The 17872-nt window shown below is 36.7% G+C and overlaps 1 protein-coding gene across 7 annotated transcripts in view; it reads right to left on the bottom strand.

The window, feature by feature from the left end:
- The window catches only part of LOC143372791 (uncharacterized), an 82904-nt gene that overhangs the window by 49803 nt on the left and 15229 nt on the right, over positions 1-17872 (bottom strand). For all 7 annotated transcript variants that reach the window (XM_076819326.1, XM_076819325.1, XM_076819329.1 and 4 more), the window contains exon 2: positions 15703-15793. In XM_076819326.1, the coding sequence (XP_076675441.1) occupies positions 15703-15792 (90 nt within the window). In that variant the 5' untranslated portion in view covers position 15793. The remainder of the gene's footprint in view (positions 1-15702; positions 15794-17872) is intronic.

Below are 17872 nucleotides of genomic sequence, written 5' to 3'. Positions count from 1 at the left end.
CATAGAAATACTATTGTAAAGTTAGTATTTCATTGAAATATAAGAAAATAGTATTTCATTGAAATATAAGAAAATAGTATTTCATTGAAATATAAGAAAATAGTGTTTCAAATAATGGCTAACTGACAACACAAATAATGCGTGTAAACATACACACCTACGTTCAGAAATACTTGCAAGAAATAATTACACAAATATATGTAATTTTAAGAAGGTAACGAGCGACATATGGGAGATCTCTTTGGTTTTGAAATCTGTACCTTCTATTTTTTGATTCCCTATTTCCTATATTCGAATGTGAGAGTAAATAGTAATTAGTATTTTATTTCAAACAGTATTTTATTTAAGCATTAAATGAAATAGTATTTTCAAACAGTATTTGCTTATGGAAATATTTTATTTTTTAGTAGTTTGTTTCAAACTATTTCAAATTTTCCTTAGCTTTGGATATTTCTAGATATGAAGGGCAAATTTGGAGATTTGGCGCCCCTAGGCTAACAAGCGTCTGCCACCCTTTCCATGAAATATCATCAAATATTTTAATTTAAAAGAGTTGAGACAATTTTAAAATTAATTCAATATGAAAATAAGTTATTGCTAATTTACTACATGAAAACAAAGTGATTTGTTTTTTATGTTGTCTCAAGCCTTTGAGTTTAAACATTTTTCAAATTTCTTTCGCGCAAAATTTGCCGCCCCCAAAATTTGCTGCTCTTATACATGTGCAAATCCGCCCATGCTTGATATACCAAGTGATCCAAAGAACTTCATAAAGGAAATCCTTTGCTTTGTATTTAATTTATATTTACTCCGCATCCTGTTAAGTATGCAGCTACTTGTTTTGAGAAAATTGAAATGCTAATGTGTTACCCCAGTTTATAATTCTAAATTACCAGAATTTATAATAAATGGAGTTTCTAAAGGTTCATAAAATCGTGTTTAAAGCAATAGATGCGCAACAGTATTTTCGAGGGAAACATATTACCAATAGGATATTGCACATGCATGTAAGTTTCAAATGTTTATCGCAACCGTTCACAATTTCCTCCCACATATAATCGGGAAGACAACCGCCGGCAAACCGCAAAATATTCCAGCTTCGACGCGTTAATGGCAGCGACTGGGACAACTGTGATGCAACAGAATGCACGTAATGCAGCAGGTCAGTGCAATGGGACATACTCAACGTAACTGAACCTGTAATGGGATTGCAACGGAGACGTAGAAGTAAATGGCTGCTCTTGGTTTCTATCTTTACCAATCTCGCTTGATGGATGGGGTGGGAAAAGCTTTTCTCTGAGGAAACCCTAATTTGTAAATCAGTAATTGCTCCATCACTAGTCGGGCCAAGTGATTTACTGAATAAACTCTTTCGAAATGTCCATGAATTAAGGAGGGAATACTATTTTATGGGCTAAAAACATAGCAAAATTTAAGATTTTTTTTTTAAGAACCTAGCATTTCGATTCATCTGAAATTTGGACCATTATTTAATGCATCCTTGAAGAAGTTGCAGTTGTTTTTTTATTCATTTTTAATAAGAAATATAGGAGTTATGCGTCGCCCCGCGCAAAACTAGTCGTCCGCTGGTGTGCATGATATTTACCTTCCAGGTAATCCGAAACAGAAAAACGAAACAGCGTTTTACTTTGTACATATGTAGCTTGAATTTGATGAACCAGAATACCGCTAAGTTCTGTACTTCTTTTGTTACGTAAGAAAATTGACGCAAAATTGAAAGCAAAAATTAAAGGTTCAGACCTTTCAGGTTGAAAACTCTCCACACTGCTCAATACATTTTTTTGTTTTTAGCTGGTTCGTTAAATTCAAGCTACATATGTATAAAATAAAACTCTGTTTCATTTTTCTGTTTCAAATTACCTGGTGGATAAATATCATGCACACCAACTGACGACGAATTTTTCGTGACGCGATGGTCGATCATTCATACCTACTATATTCATGGTTAAAAATTAACAAAAAAAAAGCTACAGCTTCTTCAAAGATGCATCGAAACATGGTCCAAATTTCAGATGAATCGAAACGCTGGTTTCTTTAAAAAAAAATCCCCAATTTTGCTATGTTTTTTCCCCAAAGAATAGAATTCCCCCCATAAGTCTGACTTCTATCAACATGCAATAATATATTTCTCTCATTGGTATATAATGTCTGACTTTAAATGGTGCGTATTAAATAAATGATACCTAAGTAGTCACATTAATAAAAAAATTGAATTTACAAATTTAACGAAGGGGAATTATACACTGATCTGATTTACAACATTTGAAAGTATAAAGCAGAAGCAAAAAAGTGCGAAAGAAACATCTATGTAAGAAAGAATGCAGAAAGTATTTCCCTTATGTAAGTAGCACGTGTAATATGTAAAATAAACCGCCAAGAAATATATCGCGATACATCATTGTGATACTTTTGCTTGCACAATACAAAGCCGCATTGTTAGACTTGGTAAGTTATTTAATGGCTTCCACAATTAATATTCCTGGCATTCCAATTACATGCTCCACTGTATTGTTCTAAACGGATATTCTCCAGAGCAGCAATCGTATTATATACCCCGAATAACTGCTTTAAATCAGTTTTCGAGAAACTATAGATGAAGTGGCTCTCTGAGCCAACGATCGTGCTTACAGGAACAAAAGAAGCTATGTCCTAAATAGTAAATTTTCCTGCGTGCAATACGCGCAAAACGCAATTAAAAGCGAAGATCACGAGTAATTAATGAAGTGTCAGCCTTTCATATCCTGTAACAATCCTAATTGTATAAAATAGAAAATCATTTAACGAAGAAGCACTTGGTCAAGCTACTTCTTTATCTTTGTATCACAATCATTTCTACGTTTCCTCGTTCCTCAACTAATTAAGACAATGCGAGAACTCATTACCTGCAATTTCGTTCGAAATAGAGACTATTTATCTATACTGTGACCAATTTTCTATGAATAATCTATACGAGCAATAAAATATCAAACCTAATTACAACTAAATTTGTCACGAATCGACTCTAAAGTTCATAACAAAAGTATCCTTTCACTTATTACTTTCAGATTACCTCTGGAATTATCCTCGTACACGTTAACACTTCGGAGCACCTGCCTGAACTTTCAATGCCGAATTTGTATGCCAATGTTATTTTTAGAATCCTCACTCGGCTTGATACTTTTTGCAAGTATAAATCAGCATCAAACCCGTCACCATGATGGAGTAGTATTATTCAACCCTCGAGCTTGCAAAAACCGATCGCACAGCCTGCGTTGGATAACACTGGTCGCTGTATGACCGAGAAACACCAAAGACTAAACGCACAGATACGATTATTCACGAATACCAGACACGCTCCAATTTCTCTCTCATCCAGGTATAATCGACCAAGGATACGCGTATCCTGCTGATGAGACTGATAAGGACACTAGAAATCCCGTGGTAAGAGTAGGCGACCTTGCACCGTGCACCTTATTCTGCAAGACGATCTACGATCCACGGATCGATGCTCGAGATGTTGTTAATACCCTCTGTAATTATACACGCATCGAGTGTGATGCCTAATAACGGGATGTTGCCAGGCTTCGTTAGCCTCGTAAAAACCGTTCCAGATTAATAACCGAGATTCTTGTTGCGCAAGCCAAGCTAGCTCGCTCATTCAGACTTTGTCGCGCTTATGCCCCAAGGTTTATACAGATTTTTCTTACGCAACAATTCGATGAAGTCGATGGGTAGTCGCTGTTCAGCGAGAGTCATTCTCGAAGAAGCTTGAAAATTTCGCAGAATGTGTAGTCGATTTCCAACTTCTTAGGTAGAAGTTACAACCAGGGGTGGAATGAAACTGTTAAAAATTTCAATAAATAACTGTAATTTTATGATTATTATCTTTTCTGTTCCGAGAAAACTCTTGTAAAATGCAGTCTATTAACCGAGACTTGTATTCTATACATTTTTGTGTAAATAAGACACTTTTATTTTCTTGAAAGTGAAATAAAGTTCTAGTTAAACAGGAAAATTTATTCTGCTCTGAAAAAATTAAATTTGTGACAAACAGATTTCCTGAAAATGTTTTTGAGGTACACCCCATAAAACACTTAAAAAAAGTAAAAAAAAATTACGCCAAGTACATGAAAAAGTCGAGGCCGAAAAAGAATATTATGAAATAAATCACAAAAAATAGAAGAAAATAATATAAATATAAGAAAAAGATATACGTCATAAATCACAAAAAATTAGGAGAAAGTAATACAATTCTGCTCCGAAAAAATTAAAGTTGTGCCAAGCAGATTTCCTGAAAATGTTGTGGGGTAGATAGATCTGACGTTGAAAGCTTAAACCGTTCAGTGAGAATTAATTAAATAAGAATCACAATGTGCTTCCTCTTCTATATTTATCCTTAAATAATACTAATTAAAAAAATTTTCCTAACTCTTATATTTTACCCTTAAATATTTGCTCAAATGTGTATGATCTTTCAGAACTTTTATAAATCGATCATAAAATAACTCTTAAAACTGAACACTTACAACAGAGTTAAAGTGTTAGCTTAAAACACAAAAGAAATGATTTAAAAGTTAAAAGTTCGATAAATAACTTTTATTTACAAAAGTTAACAGTTTCATTCGGCCCCTGGTTACAACAAAGTAAATTGCTTGCGTACGATAAAGAACTATAAAGATTTTATTGTATCCTTCGTTATGAAAGAAAAAATTAATAGTGGACAGGATGTTAGCCTGCATTGTAACAATGGTGGATAAGGAGTTTCGCGTTTCATACTCCGAAAACTTAACAATCTCGAAATTCTGATGCATTCATTGCACCAATTAGATTTAACCTTCGCGTGATTTCTGTTCCTCTTTATCATTTAAATCAGGAACTACTAGGAAATGTTTCTTGCAATTAAGAAATCTTGAGATCTAAAGCGCGCATGCAAATAAATTTCGAAGGTTTACTACTGAAGGCGTGCGAAATGTGCGAACAATATTTCGTTGAAGTGCTATAACAGTAAAGCAGCCTGATACACTGCAGAACACGGCAACTTTCGCCGCGAAGTGTATTTTGCGCATAACGTTAAAACACTTGCCGCGAATCATCACCATAACGCGCGAGCCCATAATTGTTTGACTTTCATTATTCAAGGTCCCGCGGTGGAGTTCTTACAACGACTAACAAAGATCCATTTTTTTCCGTGGTTCCACATTACACGAAAACCCCATAAGGTATGCATATCTTCTGTACAATCGAAATAAGATATGTAACAGATATTAACGATACCTTTGTATTTCAACCACACCTAATTAAAAGTTATCACATTTTCCCCTCTGCATTTATTTACTATAGAATCTTACTAAATTTCGTTCGAAAAAAGTGTACGAACGTTAATAGTAAAAAAAAACACACAAAGAAGCTAGGATGGCCTACAAACTTCACAAATAATTTTATCACAAGACGATACCATAAAGTGCAACTCTTTGTAAGCCAAATTTATCCCAAATTTCTACTAAACCTACGCTAATATTAAAGCCCATTACTGTGGGCTTAATTACTCAATTAGTTACTTGATTCATCAAGTTAATTCAATAATAACGCATACCCTCTCCATAGATCACAAAACAATAATGAATTTGTGTGAAATAGAAAGCAAATTTGAAGATATTTCGAGATATTAACTGGACAGGTATCAGGATCCTCTCGCACCTAGCAAATACAAATACTTAAATATGAAAGATCAAAGCACCAGCAAGACGTCACGTTCAAGAGTCTTCGAGAATCCCTCCAGCGATGAAAGAGTTTAACTCTAGCACTCGCGATATTAATTTAACGTGCATTCGACGATGGACAGGGCAGCATCCATTCGACCAGCTCTATGCCGCGGTGATTATCATTAACTGTTATTAAAAATAGCTTGGTCGTTAACGAAACGAAATCCGCTGACCTCATCCTGGCGCGTCTTTTTCGCGTTGCGATCGGATTACGCAAAACCGAGCATGGAATACGAAGTGCCGTAACACGGGAAGCAACGCCTGTAATAGATGTGTAATTTAGATTAAGGATCGTGGATGATGTGCATTAACTTTCAACGAGATCGCCCGACCTTTCCGCCGCTGGCCAATGGCTCTTCAACCAACACAGCCGGCAGAGCCATTAATTTCGAGATAGATTGCGCGTATACGAGAAGGACCCTGGATACCTACTCTCCTACTTCTCGATTCGCACGTCGTGGTACTTGAAAAGCCCGATACATTTGCGAAACACGAAGTGACTTTCTACTTCGGGTTAATCCCCTGCTTCTTGAGAGATCGAACTTAATTTACTGGTGCATTGACTTGGTGTTGCAAAAGTTATTCTTTAACATTTTCTATCTGAAGCTGGACAATATAGAACGAAAGATATTGTAGCCATGCAAAGCCACGTAGTCGCGCTGTTTTAAGCTATGAACTTTCATACACGATCAGTATAGATATGTTCTCATTCAGGAATAACAATCAGCTGTTTTATTGGTGAATTCTGATGCAAGTGACATTCGAAGATAAAAACTGCGTTACAAGATACAAGGACCTATACATTTCTTTAGTTTATTGTGTCATTAAAATAATCCAAGATCGCATATTATTTTTGCGACAAGATACTAATTTTTAATATCAGGAAATAAATACAATCACCACTTTATCAGTAGAATACAATTGCACTCAGTGGCGCACCCAGAAGGGAGCCCAAGGGACCTAGCACCTCCCAAAGAAGGGGCTTTGTAAAAAGAAAAGAAAGCTGGAATTAAAATTGTATTACAAGATACAAGGGCCTATAAATTTCTTCAGTTCATTATGTCATTAAAATAATCCAAGATCGCATATTATTTTTGCGACAAGATACTAATTTTTAATATCAGGAAATAAATACAATTACCACTTTATCAGTAGAATACAATTACACTCAGTGGCGCACCCAGAAGGGGGCCAAGGGACCTGGCACCTCCCAAAGAAGGGGCTTTTTAAAAAGAAAAGAAGGCTGGAATAAAAACTGTATTACAAGATACAAGGGCCTATAAATTTCTTCAGTTCATTATGTCATTAAAATAATACAAGATCACATATTATTTTCGGGACAAGGCACTAATTTTTAATATCAGGAAATAAATACAATCACCACTTTATCAGTAGAATACAATGACACTCAGTGGCGCGCCCAGAAGGGGGCCAAGGGACCTGGCACCTCCCAAAGAAGGGGCTTTGTAAAAAGAAAAGAAAGCTGGATTTCATACTTTAAATATATTTTTATAATCACCTAATGAATTTTATTGAATTTGCATTAAAAATATTTTTATCCGTTCGACTCGACTCCTCCAAGATTAAATCCTGAGTGCTTCACTGATTGCACTGTTACGTTAATACGTACAATACCATTGAGGTGTAAGTGTCTACCTCCTTCACTGATCAGACGCAAGTAGAGAAGAAGCTTGCTGTCAGACGACCCGCGATGCCCCACATTTCACTATTAATGAAACCGTATTTACGGACAGAAAGACGTAAGTGCTTTTTACCATCACGAAAGTCGGTCAACGGTTATTTTTGGCTGATTGCACGCGTATTTATTTCACGGTATATCGCGAATTCGTCAAGAGGCAGGCAGATGAAACTTTCACGATGCTTGGCTAAATCTTGCTAGGCGACAAGCAATAAAATTACGAAATTGAAACGCTGGCGGGGATCGTAAAGATACACTGCCATCCATACATATTAGGACTCCTGGTACATTTGCACACAATGGGATATTTGGTACAGATTCGATACTTCTCACTGCTTTTGTTTCCTGGCTTCAATTTACAATACCAAATACAGTGAAATTTGTTAGAAGTCTTCAATAAATTTGCAATATTTTTCACAATAATTCTACACAGAGTAGGTGCCCTAATGACGTAATACTTATGAACGGCAATATATCTCACGCAATGGTCAACATATTTCCCTTTCAATAAGTAAAAATCGTCCTCAAATAATCGCCGTCCATGAAATTATTTGGTGAGAACTGACGCAAAGGTGGTCGCTTTTCAGTTCGCGCGAAAATTACGACGGTCACGCATATCCTGTTCGCGTCAAATTAATTAGCTGTGTCTAGGGTAATTAACATTGCAGAAGGTTGGCTATATTATGCCGACCTGTCGCCTGTTTGTCGTCGCGAATAGAATGTAGATATTTAACGAATAGGAGACGCCGTATCGAAATTTAGAACAGATAATCCTGCAGAATGCGCTCGCAGCACCGTATAAAGTTGAACAAACGCGTGATACTCGAGCTTCACGTAACGGGTGGATCAAACAGAGGATGTTAGGTGTGAAAATCTCGAGTGAATCTAGAAGAATTTATAAACAGTTCGCAAGATTGATCCAGCTATAAATCAATTGGAAATTAATCGGTAGTTAGTTGATAAATAATATCGAACTTGATAATTAAACTTAGATACTTAAATAGAACTAGAATCTCGTTTAAATGCTCATGTATGTTGCAATTTGCAACGATAACGGAGGAAAAACGCAAATACATCTAAAGGAATATGAGAGCAATTAAGATAATGTGAAACTAATCCTTTGGTTTTAGATCAACGTTTTTGTAAAGGTAGACTGAACGTATCGTTTCCATAAACCAAATGAGAGGTTACTGATCTGGCTGTAATTTTAAATTTTACTGATTTTAATTTCATGTCGGATTCTATTAATTCGAGAGTTTGAAATGTATCGGATACAGTATAAAGAAGACTAATGGCTAAATATACTTATGTACGATATTCCAATACTACTGAACCATCGATATTCCAAAGAATAGTGTAGTACTCTTCCTGAGAAACAGAATTCTTGCAGCAACCTAAATAGTACAATAATAGTGACCGGGACAAACTTATACCTCGAAAACTAATATTCTCGAAAACTTAAAGGATCAATACTATTTTACTATATTTATTAATAGACCTTCCGATAGTAACACAACATTAAATCTCGTTTCTAAAGGGACCTAACAGTTCTAAGAAATAATTCTAATGCCCCTCCAACATTTATCTCCATAATAAACAAAATCCCTCAAGCGAGTGTCGAAGTTCTCCAAGCGACGCTATAAAGTCTCCCAACTTGTTAACAAATTAACCATTTCTCGGCCGCGAAACGCTTTTGTTCAATTCTCTATAAGCACCAACAAATCAATGCGACAACAGTAACTGTGGAAAATGTGCACCTATCTTCAGATACTGATTACAGAACGCAATCTACACTGTGCTTTGAAAACTAATGGCCAGACTCTTTTAATAAACCCGCCGATTACTGCTATTTTTCAGCCACCTGTGCAACAATATCGTCATTCAATAACACGCATAATCATGTCCGGTTGAACCGTCGACCCTATTGGCGTCCTGTCCCGCACCCAGCTACGAGATTCCGTCACAGAGGCACTAGCTCCCGTTGTCCGTCATTAGAAAATATCTGAACCGGCTGGAAATGCGCAAAATTTACGACCACCCGTTGTATTATTTGTTACGAGAGACCGGCGCACGACTAGGCGTGGTCCACGCGAACCTGCAGTCTCTTTTCCTTCTTCCTTTCTTTCCCTACGTTGCTCTCTGTGTCTCTCGGCTATCTGCTATCAAGGCACTTGAAAATACGATACACTTGCGGGCTCGCTCGAACGTAACGCAATCGGCCGATACGATTTTCGGAGCGAACGCCCTCGCTACCTTCGAGCAGCATTTCCCAAACTGTTACACCTTCACCAATGACGATACAATGATGTTCTGGACGAATGGAAAAATTTTGCGTCGCCACATTTTTTGGGGGGGTTGAAGAAATGAAGGTGTTTGACAAGTTAATATAAGTTTCAATTCAACCGCTGATAACCGCGAATAATCATCGTAAGAAGTTGACGCGACACTAAACTCCGAATTAAAAAAAAAATTTCAGCGATATGTAAACTCTGTTTTGAGAAAATTTTGAAATTCGAGCGGTGATACACTTCTCCTGTTGAATTTCAGTTTGGTCGAATTTCCATTTATATCTAAAGTATTTTAAGCAATTTTAATTTAGCAGCTTGTAATTTTAGTTTCTTTTGGTGAAGTACTCGTGTCTCAGGGACCGCCAAACCCCAAAATAATATAATTCTCTGGTTAAATTTCAGTTTAGCAATATATACTTTTAGTATCTTTTAGCGGAATGCGTATTCATATCGCAGGGAACATTACTATCCCATGGTGCACAGTTTAGGAAACGGTGCCTTAGGTGATCACAGCGCAATATTGTAATGGAGTGTACACGAAACCACGCTCCACGATACTTCCGACATTCGCTGGCAGCAGTACAGGGCGTTTCAGTAACATTTCACGAGAAAGGTGAGAACAGGGAAGTAATTACGAAAGAACGCCCGAAAAGAGAATGAACCGACGTCGAATTCGACTGTGAGAACACTTTGATGGATAGTTGCATTAGGAATCGAACGTGAAACAGAACAATCATTAAGTGGGGAAAAAACCTTGTAATAATACTGTAATGAGAGTATTATTGACGCTCAAGATAGCTGATGCATGAAACAATCACGCTAATCTCGATTCATTATTTACGGGCAGCATTCACGGGAACATTTGCTATAAAATAATGAGAAAAATGCAGAATTTAAGTGGAACTTCGATCTCCGAAAAAGGATAAGATTGATCCCACTATGGGTCGTCAAATTTGTCTTAAAGAGCTCTGGTAACCATATCTACCCTTTCCCCTTCGAACGGCGCAGGCAAACACCTGAAACACGCGACAGAAATGCATCTGGCGTAACGTTCGGTTCCTGTTACTTCTATTTACGATCAAAACTTTCCAATCGTCGACACGTGGCTAGGAGCCGCGCTTATGACTTGGCGGAATATGAAAGGATCCGCGGCGATCATTTTTAAACAAGAAGAACACGTTTCGGTAACCTTTGCGGAGAAAGAATCCACGCGAACGTTCGAGATCTTCTTCGTGATTGCATTACGGATAACGCAGCGAGAGAACGAGTAATCAAGTGGACGACGTCAGTCTCCATCTCCGTTTTTTTTTTTTTTTTGTAACATTAGGTGCCTATACATACTTTCATACCTTTTTGACGAGCTAGGATTGGTGCGCAACTTTCAGAATTATAAAGTAAAAGTTTTAGAGCACCCATTGATTTTTCCCTAGTTCTCGTTTTATGAATGTTAGCGTTTCTTGCATTGGCTTCATTTAATCACACGTAGAAAGACTGATCTGATACGGATCCTTTTAAACCCTTTGGCCATCAAGGCAGGCACAGTTTAAGTACTGTATTTTTTGCGTCATTAATAGCTGCACATTTGTACAAACAAACCTTATAATAGAGATAGAGCTAACTACCGTTAAGGATCTAGTTCTTGATCAGGCACTAATTTTTTTATCAGTTCATGAAATGAATCGTTCCTTTAAGTTTATGTCAATAAATAATTGTTTGAAATAATTACGAATATAAAAATTATATGTGTTGTATATGAAAGCAGTTAGAATTGTTAGTTTTCGTGAAAATAAATGTGTAAGGTAGCCCACTTGATGGGAGCCCCTGTTGAAAGCCATCTCTTACTGTTCGAAGTAAGAGATCACCATCGACGTCAAAGTCGATTTCTTTGCTGGTTGTTGCGGCATTAAAGGGTATTTTCATAGATTTTGCATATAATAGTTTACTTTACAATGTAGCGCAAGAATTTTAGTATTATATGTATCACTTTGCTTGAAAAGTCAGTGATCATTATTTAGTTCCAATTTTTTTTGTGGAACTAATTTTTGATCACCTGAATAAAAAATAGCTTAGAACATTATAAAATTATACAAAAAATTAAATTTAGATGGTATAATACTAAAAGTAAGTTTATTTAGTAGTTTCTTTTTAATTAGTATGGCTTTCTGATCAAATATTAGTACCTTACCTGATAAGAAATTAGTTCCCATGTATTTTAGATGATCAAAAACTAAATAGTTCCTCATCTCATCAAAAAATGAGTTCCCATGTATTTTAGATGATCAAAAATTAGTTCCCATGTATTTTAGATGATCAAAAACTAAGTAGTTCCTCATCTGATCAAAAAATTAGTTCCCATGTATTTTAGATGATCAAAAACTAGTTCCTGACCTGATAAAAAATTAGTTCCCATGTATTTTAGATGATCAAAAACTAAGTAGTTCCTCATCTCATCAAAAAATGAGTTCCCATGTATTTTAGATGATCAAAAACTAGTTCCTGACCTGATAAAAAATTAGTTCCCATGTATTTTAGATGATCAAAAACTAAGTAGTTCCTCATCTCATCAAAAAATTAGTTTCCATGTATTTTAGGTGATCAAAAACTAAGTAGTTCCTCATCTCATAAAAAAATGAGTTCCCATGTATTTTAGATGATCAAAAACTAGTTCCTGACCTGATCACAAATTAGTTCCCACGTATTTTAGATGATCAAAAACTAGTTCCTAGTCACCTTATTATTCCACACCTTATAAATAATTAAATTATATTTATTTTCACCTTTTTAAAAATTTTCCTTAAAGTTTAAACATTAATCCATCTTTTAGTGTAAAAAAGTCTATGGTTTAAAGTTTTATTAGGTTAAAAATAAATATTAAAGCGGGAAGCCCTCTAAACCGATCAAAAACTAGTTCCTTAACGGTATATCTTTTTATACGTAGAATTAACTCAGGTCTCGCAGAGATAACTCGAATGAAGTTGAGCTAGTGAAAACATAAGATCCTCGGGGAACGTACTGTAGACAGTTATGAGAGCATACACAGACAGTTCGCAATTACATGGAAAGGTATTCCAGGAACGAAACGAGCATTGCTGATTCAAATTCTAATTAAAAGAATAGCACGTTAATTGCCATGCCCACGTACAGGTTTCCGAGATTACAAAGGAACAAAAAATTGCAAGGTACAAAAATCTAGAAACTTCTGCGATTAGAAAAGGTATTTTGAAATCATCTTCCATCGCGAATCAGACACGAAAATCTAACCCACTATCGCGGATTAACTATCGGAATTCACAGCCAGCTCGCGCACAATTTTCCAGCGCACAACTCGAATAAATTTTCATCGTAATTGCCCGTGAACGTTCTACCACGATCCGAAAGTAAAACACGATAGACGCGAATTACGTGTGAATTACACATAAATATTGAAGCTGCTCTGTAAGCTGCAATAGTATCACTTTCTACGTTCCCTTTGCCGTCTTTGCGTGCACGCTTTGTTCCTGGCTAAGTTTCCATTAGAAAAATCCGATGTAATCAGAGAAAACAAAGATTATCGAAGTCCAGTGTAATTACTATCTTTGAAACGATACATAATCTAAATTGTCTAAATCGCAAGTGAAATAAACGTAACAAGACCTCCACTTAATTAATGCGAAATAAATTGGCGATGGTAGCTGGATTAGAGGGAAATGAACGTCTGGCAAAGAGGCAACAGAGTCGATAGATTATGCTCAGCCTGACGCAAGCAAAACAATCGTAGCATCATTAACGACAATTTCATGGAAAGTGGATGCAACGGTTTCCAACACTTTCTATGGAGAAATGACGGCGAACATCCTATCTCCCGACTAATGCAATCAATTCCCTCTCTTGGCATATTTTTTTTTGTTTGTATCTCCGCAACCGAACCGTTCGAAACGCTTGCGTTTCAATAATTCGCAAACGGCGAGGTACAGGAGCCAGAGTCGTCACTATTATAGTGAAAACTACTAATCTCGAGGCTGCTTTCAAACACTTTAAACGTCTGTACATCCACGCATTAACTAGGCCCCTTTGACTCGACAGCTTTACCGCATCGCATGATGCGAGCAATTTAACGGTAAGCTACCGTGTTCCAGTGGCGAATTTAGGTGAAATATCGAAATTGCTGTGTTCGGGTGATGATCTAATAAGAGGAAGCGATGGAACGCAACTGCGTTCGCGATTATAAAACCCGCGAGGATTTCCCTTTCGTATCAGGGCCACGCTGCCGTGGACCATCCCCAGCAAATAGCTTGCTTCCTCCATCGGTAATTAAGCGGATGCATCTCCTCGATTACAGAAGACATTCAAATTATAAGGATTAAGCCGTTCCAGTGGCTCGGTAGCCTTCGCGAAAAGGATAGAAGTAAAAATTAACGCCCGCCGCTATGTCAAACGCAACGCGATATCCTTGACACAGAATCGATGTACTCTTGAATTGCACTTTTAAAAAAAAACCAGTGGAAAGAATCACGATTCCGTGGACGCGTGAAAGGGACCTGGTCTTTGCCAGTTTATGTGGAGCTTGTGTCTGCAGTCGTACTAAAATATAGAGTAGGTAGGGTAGACCGGGTCGAATCGGATCACAGGGCGAATCGGATCAAAATAAGAATTTAGTCCATATTTCTTACATCGCGATAGAAATGAGCATTAAGATCGTTCGTAGTACCTCGTCTCTATCCCCCGCACCTACCGCAAAAGCCCGTTAATTATTTTAAATCATTGTTTAGAGCTGGCATATGTTTTCAGTGACATGGACGCGTGCGAACGTTACAATTCTGGTCCGAATCTAACCTACGTAATCTGCAATTTCGTATTTAAAAGAAAAAGTAAGCTGGAAAATTCCAATGTGTTTAATGTTATTAGTTTGCACGATGTCCAAGTTTAGTATTTGATGTATTTTAGACTATTATATCATAATATGTTTATGTAATCTACACCCTTTGAAAATACTTATATATGGGGCTAATCGGATCACGTTATTCGGGGTGAATCGGATCACTCTTTATTTTCATTTGAGTATTTTTATGATAATAAATATGATAATTGTTTATATACAGATGGTTAGTACGTACATAAAAAAGAGCAATCAGGGATCATGGTGTCTCAAAAAAAATAAAAATAAAGGAATCGGTGATAAAAATTAAATTTAGAGAAATGAAAAAAAATAAATTAATAGTCTTAAGAAGATGGTTTTACTCATTGTATTTACTCTGGTGAAAAATTAATTCGTCCACTTTCAGAAGATTATCTGAGAAAAATCATGCCACGAGAATTGTGCTGATCTATCTCTAGGAGGCAATAAACGGCAATATTCTTCCGATCTGTGTGCTGAGTGTCACTTGACTTCACTGTCATTAAATTAGATTAGTCGTTTTGCTATATTACCACAACTGTTGCATGTTGGAAAATAAAACACTTTTCTGGAAAGTTCTCGTTCTGTTCTTTTACCCCGTAACATGCGAACTGTTGCCCCACGTGTCGGGTAAAAGTTCGCATTTGACACTGTAGAAATATTTATTTTATATAAGTTGTGACCGGTAAATTTACACGAAGTCTCTGCCTATCGAATAATAAGGGATAGTAGTCATTTCTCACAAAATGATACGGCTATCAGTATAATACCAAGGATTTTGGGGAAGTCTAAACTTTAAGTGCGCACTTTTGCCCCGCAATACTCTACCGTTTTGGCCATTGCACTGTTTTTGGCCATGTGCTTAATTATTTTGTTTAGTATACCACCAGAAATACAAGGTTACATTTATTGCTTACACGGAAAAATATTGTATTTTTTATAAAATGGCCAAAAGTGGTACAATATCTTAAAGAGGCCACAAATGGTCCAAAAGCTTTCGAAGTAACTTGAGACTTTTATCTGGTTCTGAATGTTATTTATATACATTGATATAATCCTTTTACGAGAACTCTCGCTCACCTGAGTACCACGCTCACGAAGACCTTCGGTTGTGACGGAAAGCAGCACCACCAATGCCACCACCGTGCACCACGAAAACCTCCGCACCATTCTGCAAGAATAAACAAGGAAAATATTAGTTTATAGCAAAGAACATTTCTTTCTATCTGCCCCACTTTATATCTTTCCTATTAAAAATGTCCACCGGGGGCATTTTAACTTCTTAAAGCAATCTAACTAACAAGGGAACATCCCGAACCCGGAAATTCAAAAACTTCTGAAACTTCGTGAATATGTAGGGAATTTCCCTCTGATTACAGCGCAGTTTTTGTTGTAATTAAGGGGATGTAATTAACCCCTGAAAATCCAGTTATTTCCCGATTTTATGTTATAACTCGTGAACTGTAAAATAATTTTTTTATCAAATAATAGATCTAATTAAAAGAAATAACTTTTGTCTTGAAACTTTTTTTCTATCTCTTACATTTCGCGAGTTATAACACAAAATCGGAAAACAGCCGAATTTTCGGGGGTTAATTTCACCCCCTTCGAGTGAATTTGGGCAGCAAAGAAAAATTGCGTTGTAATCAAGAGGAAATCCCCTACATATTCACAAAGTTTCAGAATTTTTTGAATTTTCGGCATCGGGATCTTCCCTTGTAAGAGCAGAATTCTATTTGCACTTTTAATTCAAAATTTCTTCATTCTACAGGCTCACTTAAGGCTTAGAAGACTTTAATGTATGCACGTGTGAAAGTCGAGCGCCGTCTTCCAGATTTAAATTCACTTTTACCCGTGTAATTCCTGGCCCGTTAACGCTGCTTGTAATTGCCAGCAACCGTGCTTATACGCAAGAGAACACCTATGAGATCATACGTTTCCGAGTGGAACCGCTTAACAATGTAATTAAAGCTCCGTAATTCCTGTGCTCGCCTACGGAAAGGTCTTCGCGAAATTACCCCTGATATTAAATTATCCCGCGGTCTTCTATTATTCCAACGAGCTATTTTTACATCATCAAGGATGAATACTCGGTTACCCCCTTTGTCACTATATGAAGAAGATCGATCAAGCCTTATTTTTATCTTACGCTGTTGTGACAGAACGCTTTCCTCCCTTCGTTGCTCGAGTAAAAATAATCGACACCGTTGTTTAATAATACCACAATCGTTATCCTCCGATATTCCAAGAGGTGTGATTGGATTTCGAATCTTCGCGGTGTAGGTAGTATTCGCGAAACTCTTTGTCTTTTTGCGGTCCTTGATCGATCATTGTTTCCGCAAATATTCCCACCGTCGCAGACAGTACCATCCCGAAAGAAGGCCAAGGTTCGTTTCCTACGCGCAGAAAGGGTTGAAAACGCCAGTAACCCGTCTCCACCCTACTTACAAGGGAAGATCCCGAACCCGAAAATTCAAAAAATTCTGAAACTTTGTGAATATGTAGTGAATGTCCTCCTGATTACAACGCAATTTTTGTTTGCTGCCCAAATTTATTCGAAGGGGGTGAAATTAACCCCAGATAACAAGTTTCAAGACAAAAGTTACTTCTTTTAATTAGATCTACCATTTGGTGAAAAAATTATTTTGCAGTTCACGAGTAATAACAAAATCGGAAAATATCCGGATTTTTCAGGGGGCAAATATACCCCCTTAGAGTGAATTTGGGCAGCAAACAAAAATTTGGTTGCAATCAGGAGGAAGTTCCCAACATATTCACAAAGTTTCAAAATTTTTTAATGGAAAGCTGAATCTTATTGGGACGTTGCTCGAAGTGCAGCTGAAGCTGGGTACACGAGGTTCACGAAAATTACACCGATGTGTGGTAATTTTCTTATGCAATGATTTCGTAATAAAGTTATTTTCGCGAGTGTGCATTTGTGAAATGAAAATGGTACTTGGCTATCATTCCCTTATAAATAAATGCTATCATATGGAATTCAGTTATAAAAGAAACTTTTATACTGAACTAAGCATATAAATAGGCACAAATATCGCTGATGATTTATGGGCTTACGAAAATACTCCTCAGAGGGGATTCGCGTTGTTCCAAGTGGTGAATATGATCGTACAGGAAAAATTTCCCTGGAGGATCGTAGTAGACGGTGAAGGAAAAAATGGAATGGTCTGTGATAATATATCGTCAGAAACCATTCTATCTTTAAGAATTTCGATTAGAAGCTTCAAAAATT

The sequence above is a fragment of the Andrena cerasifolii genome, chromosome 9 (assembly GCF_050908995.1).
Source record: "Andrena cerasifolii isolate SP2316 chromosome 9, iyAndCera1_principal, whole genome shotgun sequence".
Lineage (NCBI taxonomy): Eukaryota > Metazoa > Arthropoda > Insecta > Hymenoptera > Andrenidae > Andrena > Andrena cerasifolii.
The sequence above is the reverse complement of the archived record's forward strand: the minus strand, read 5'-3'. Positions and strand labels throughout refer to the sequence as shown.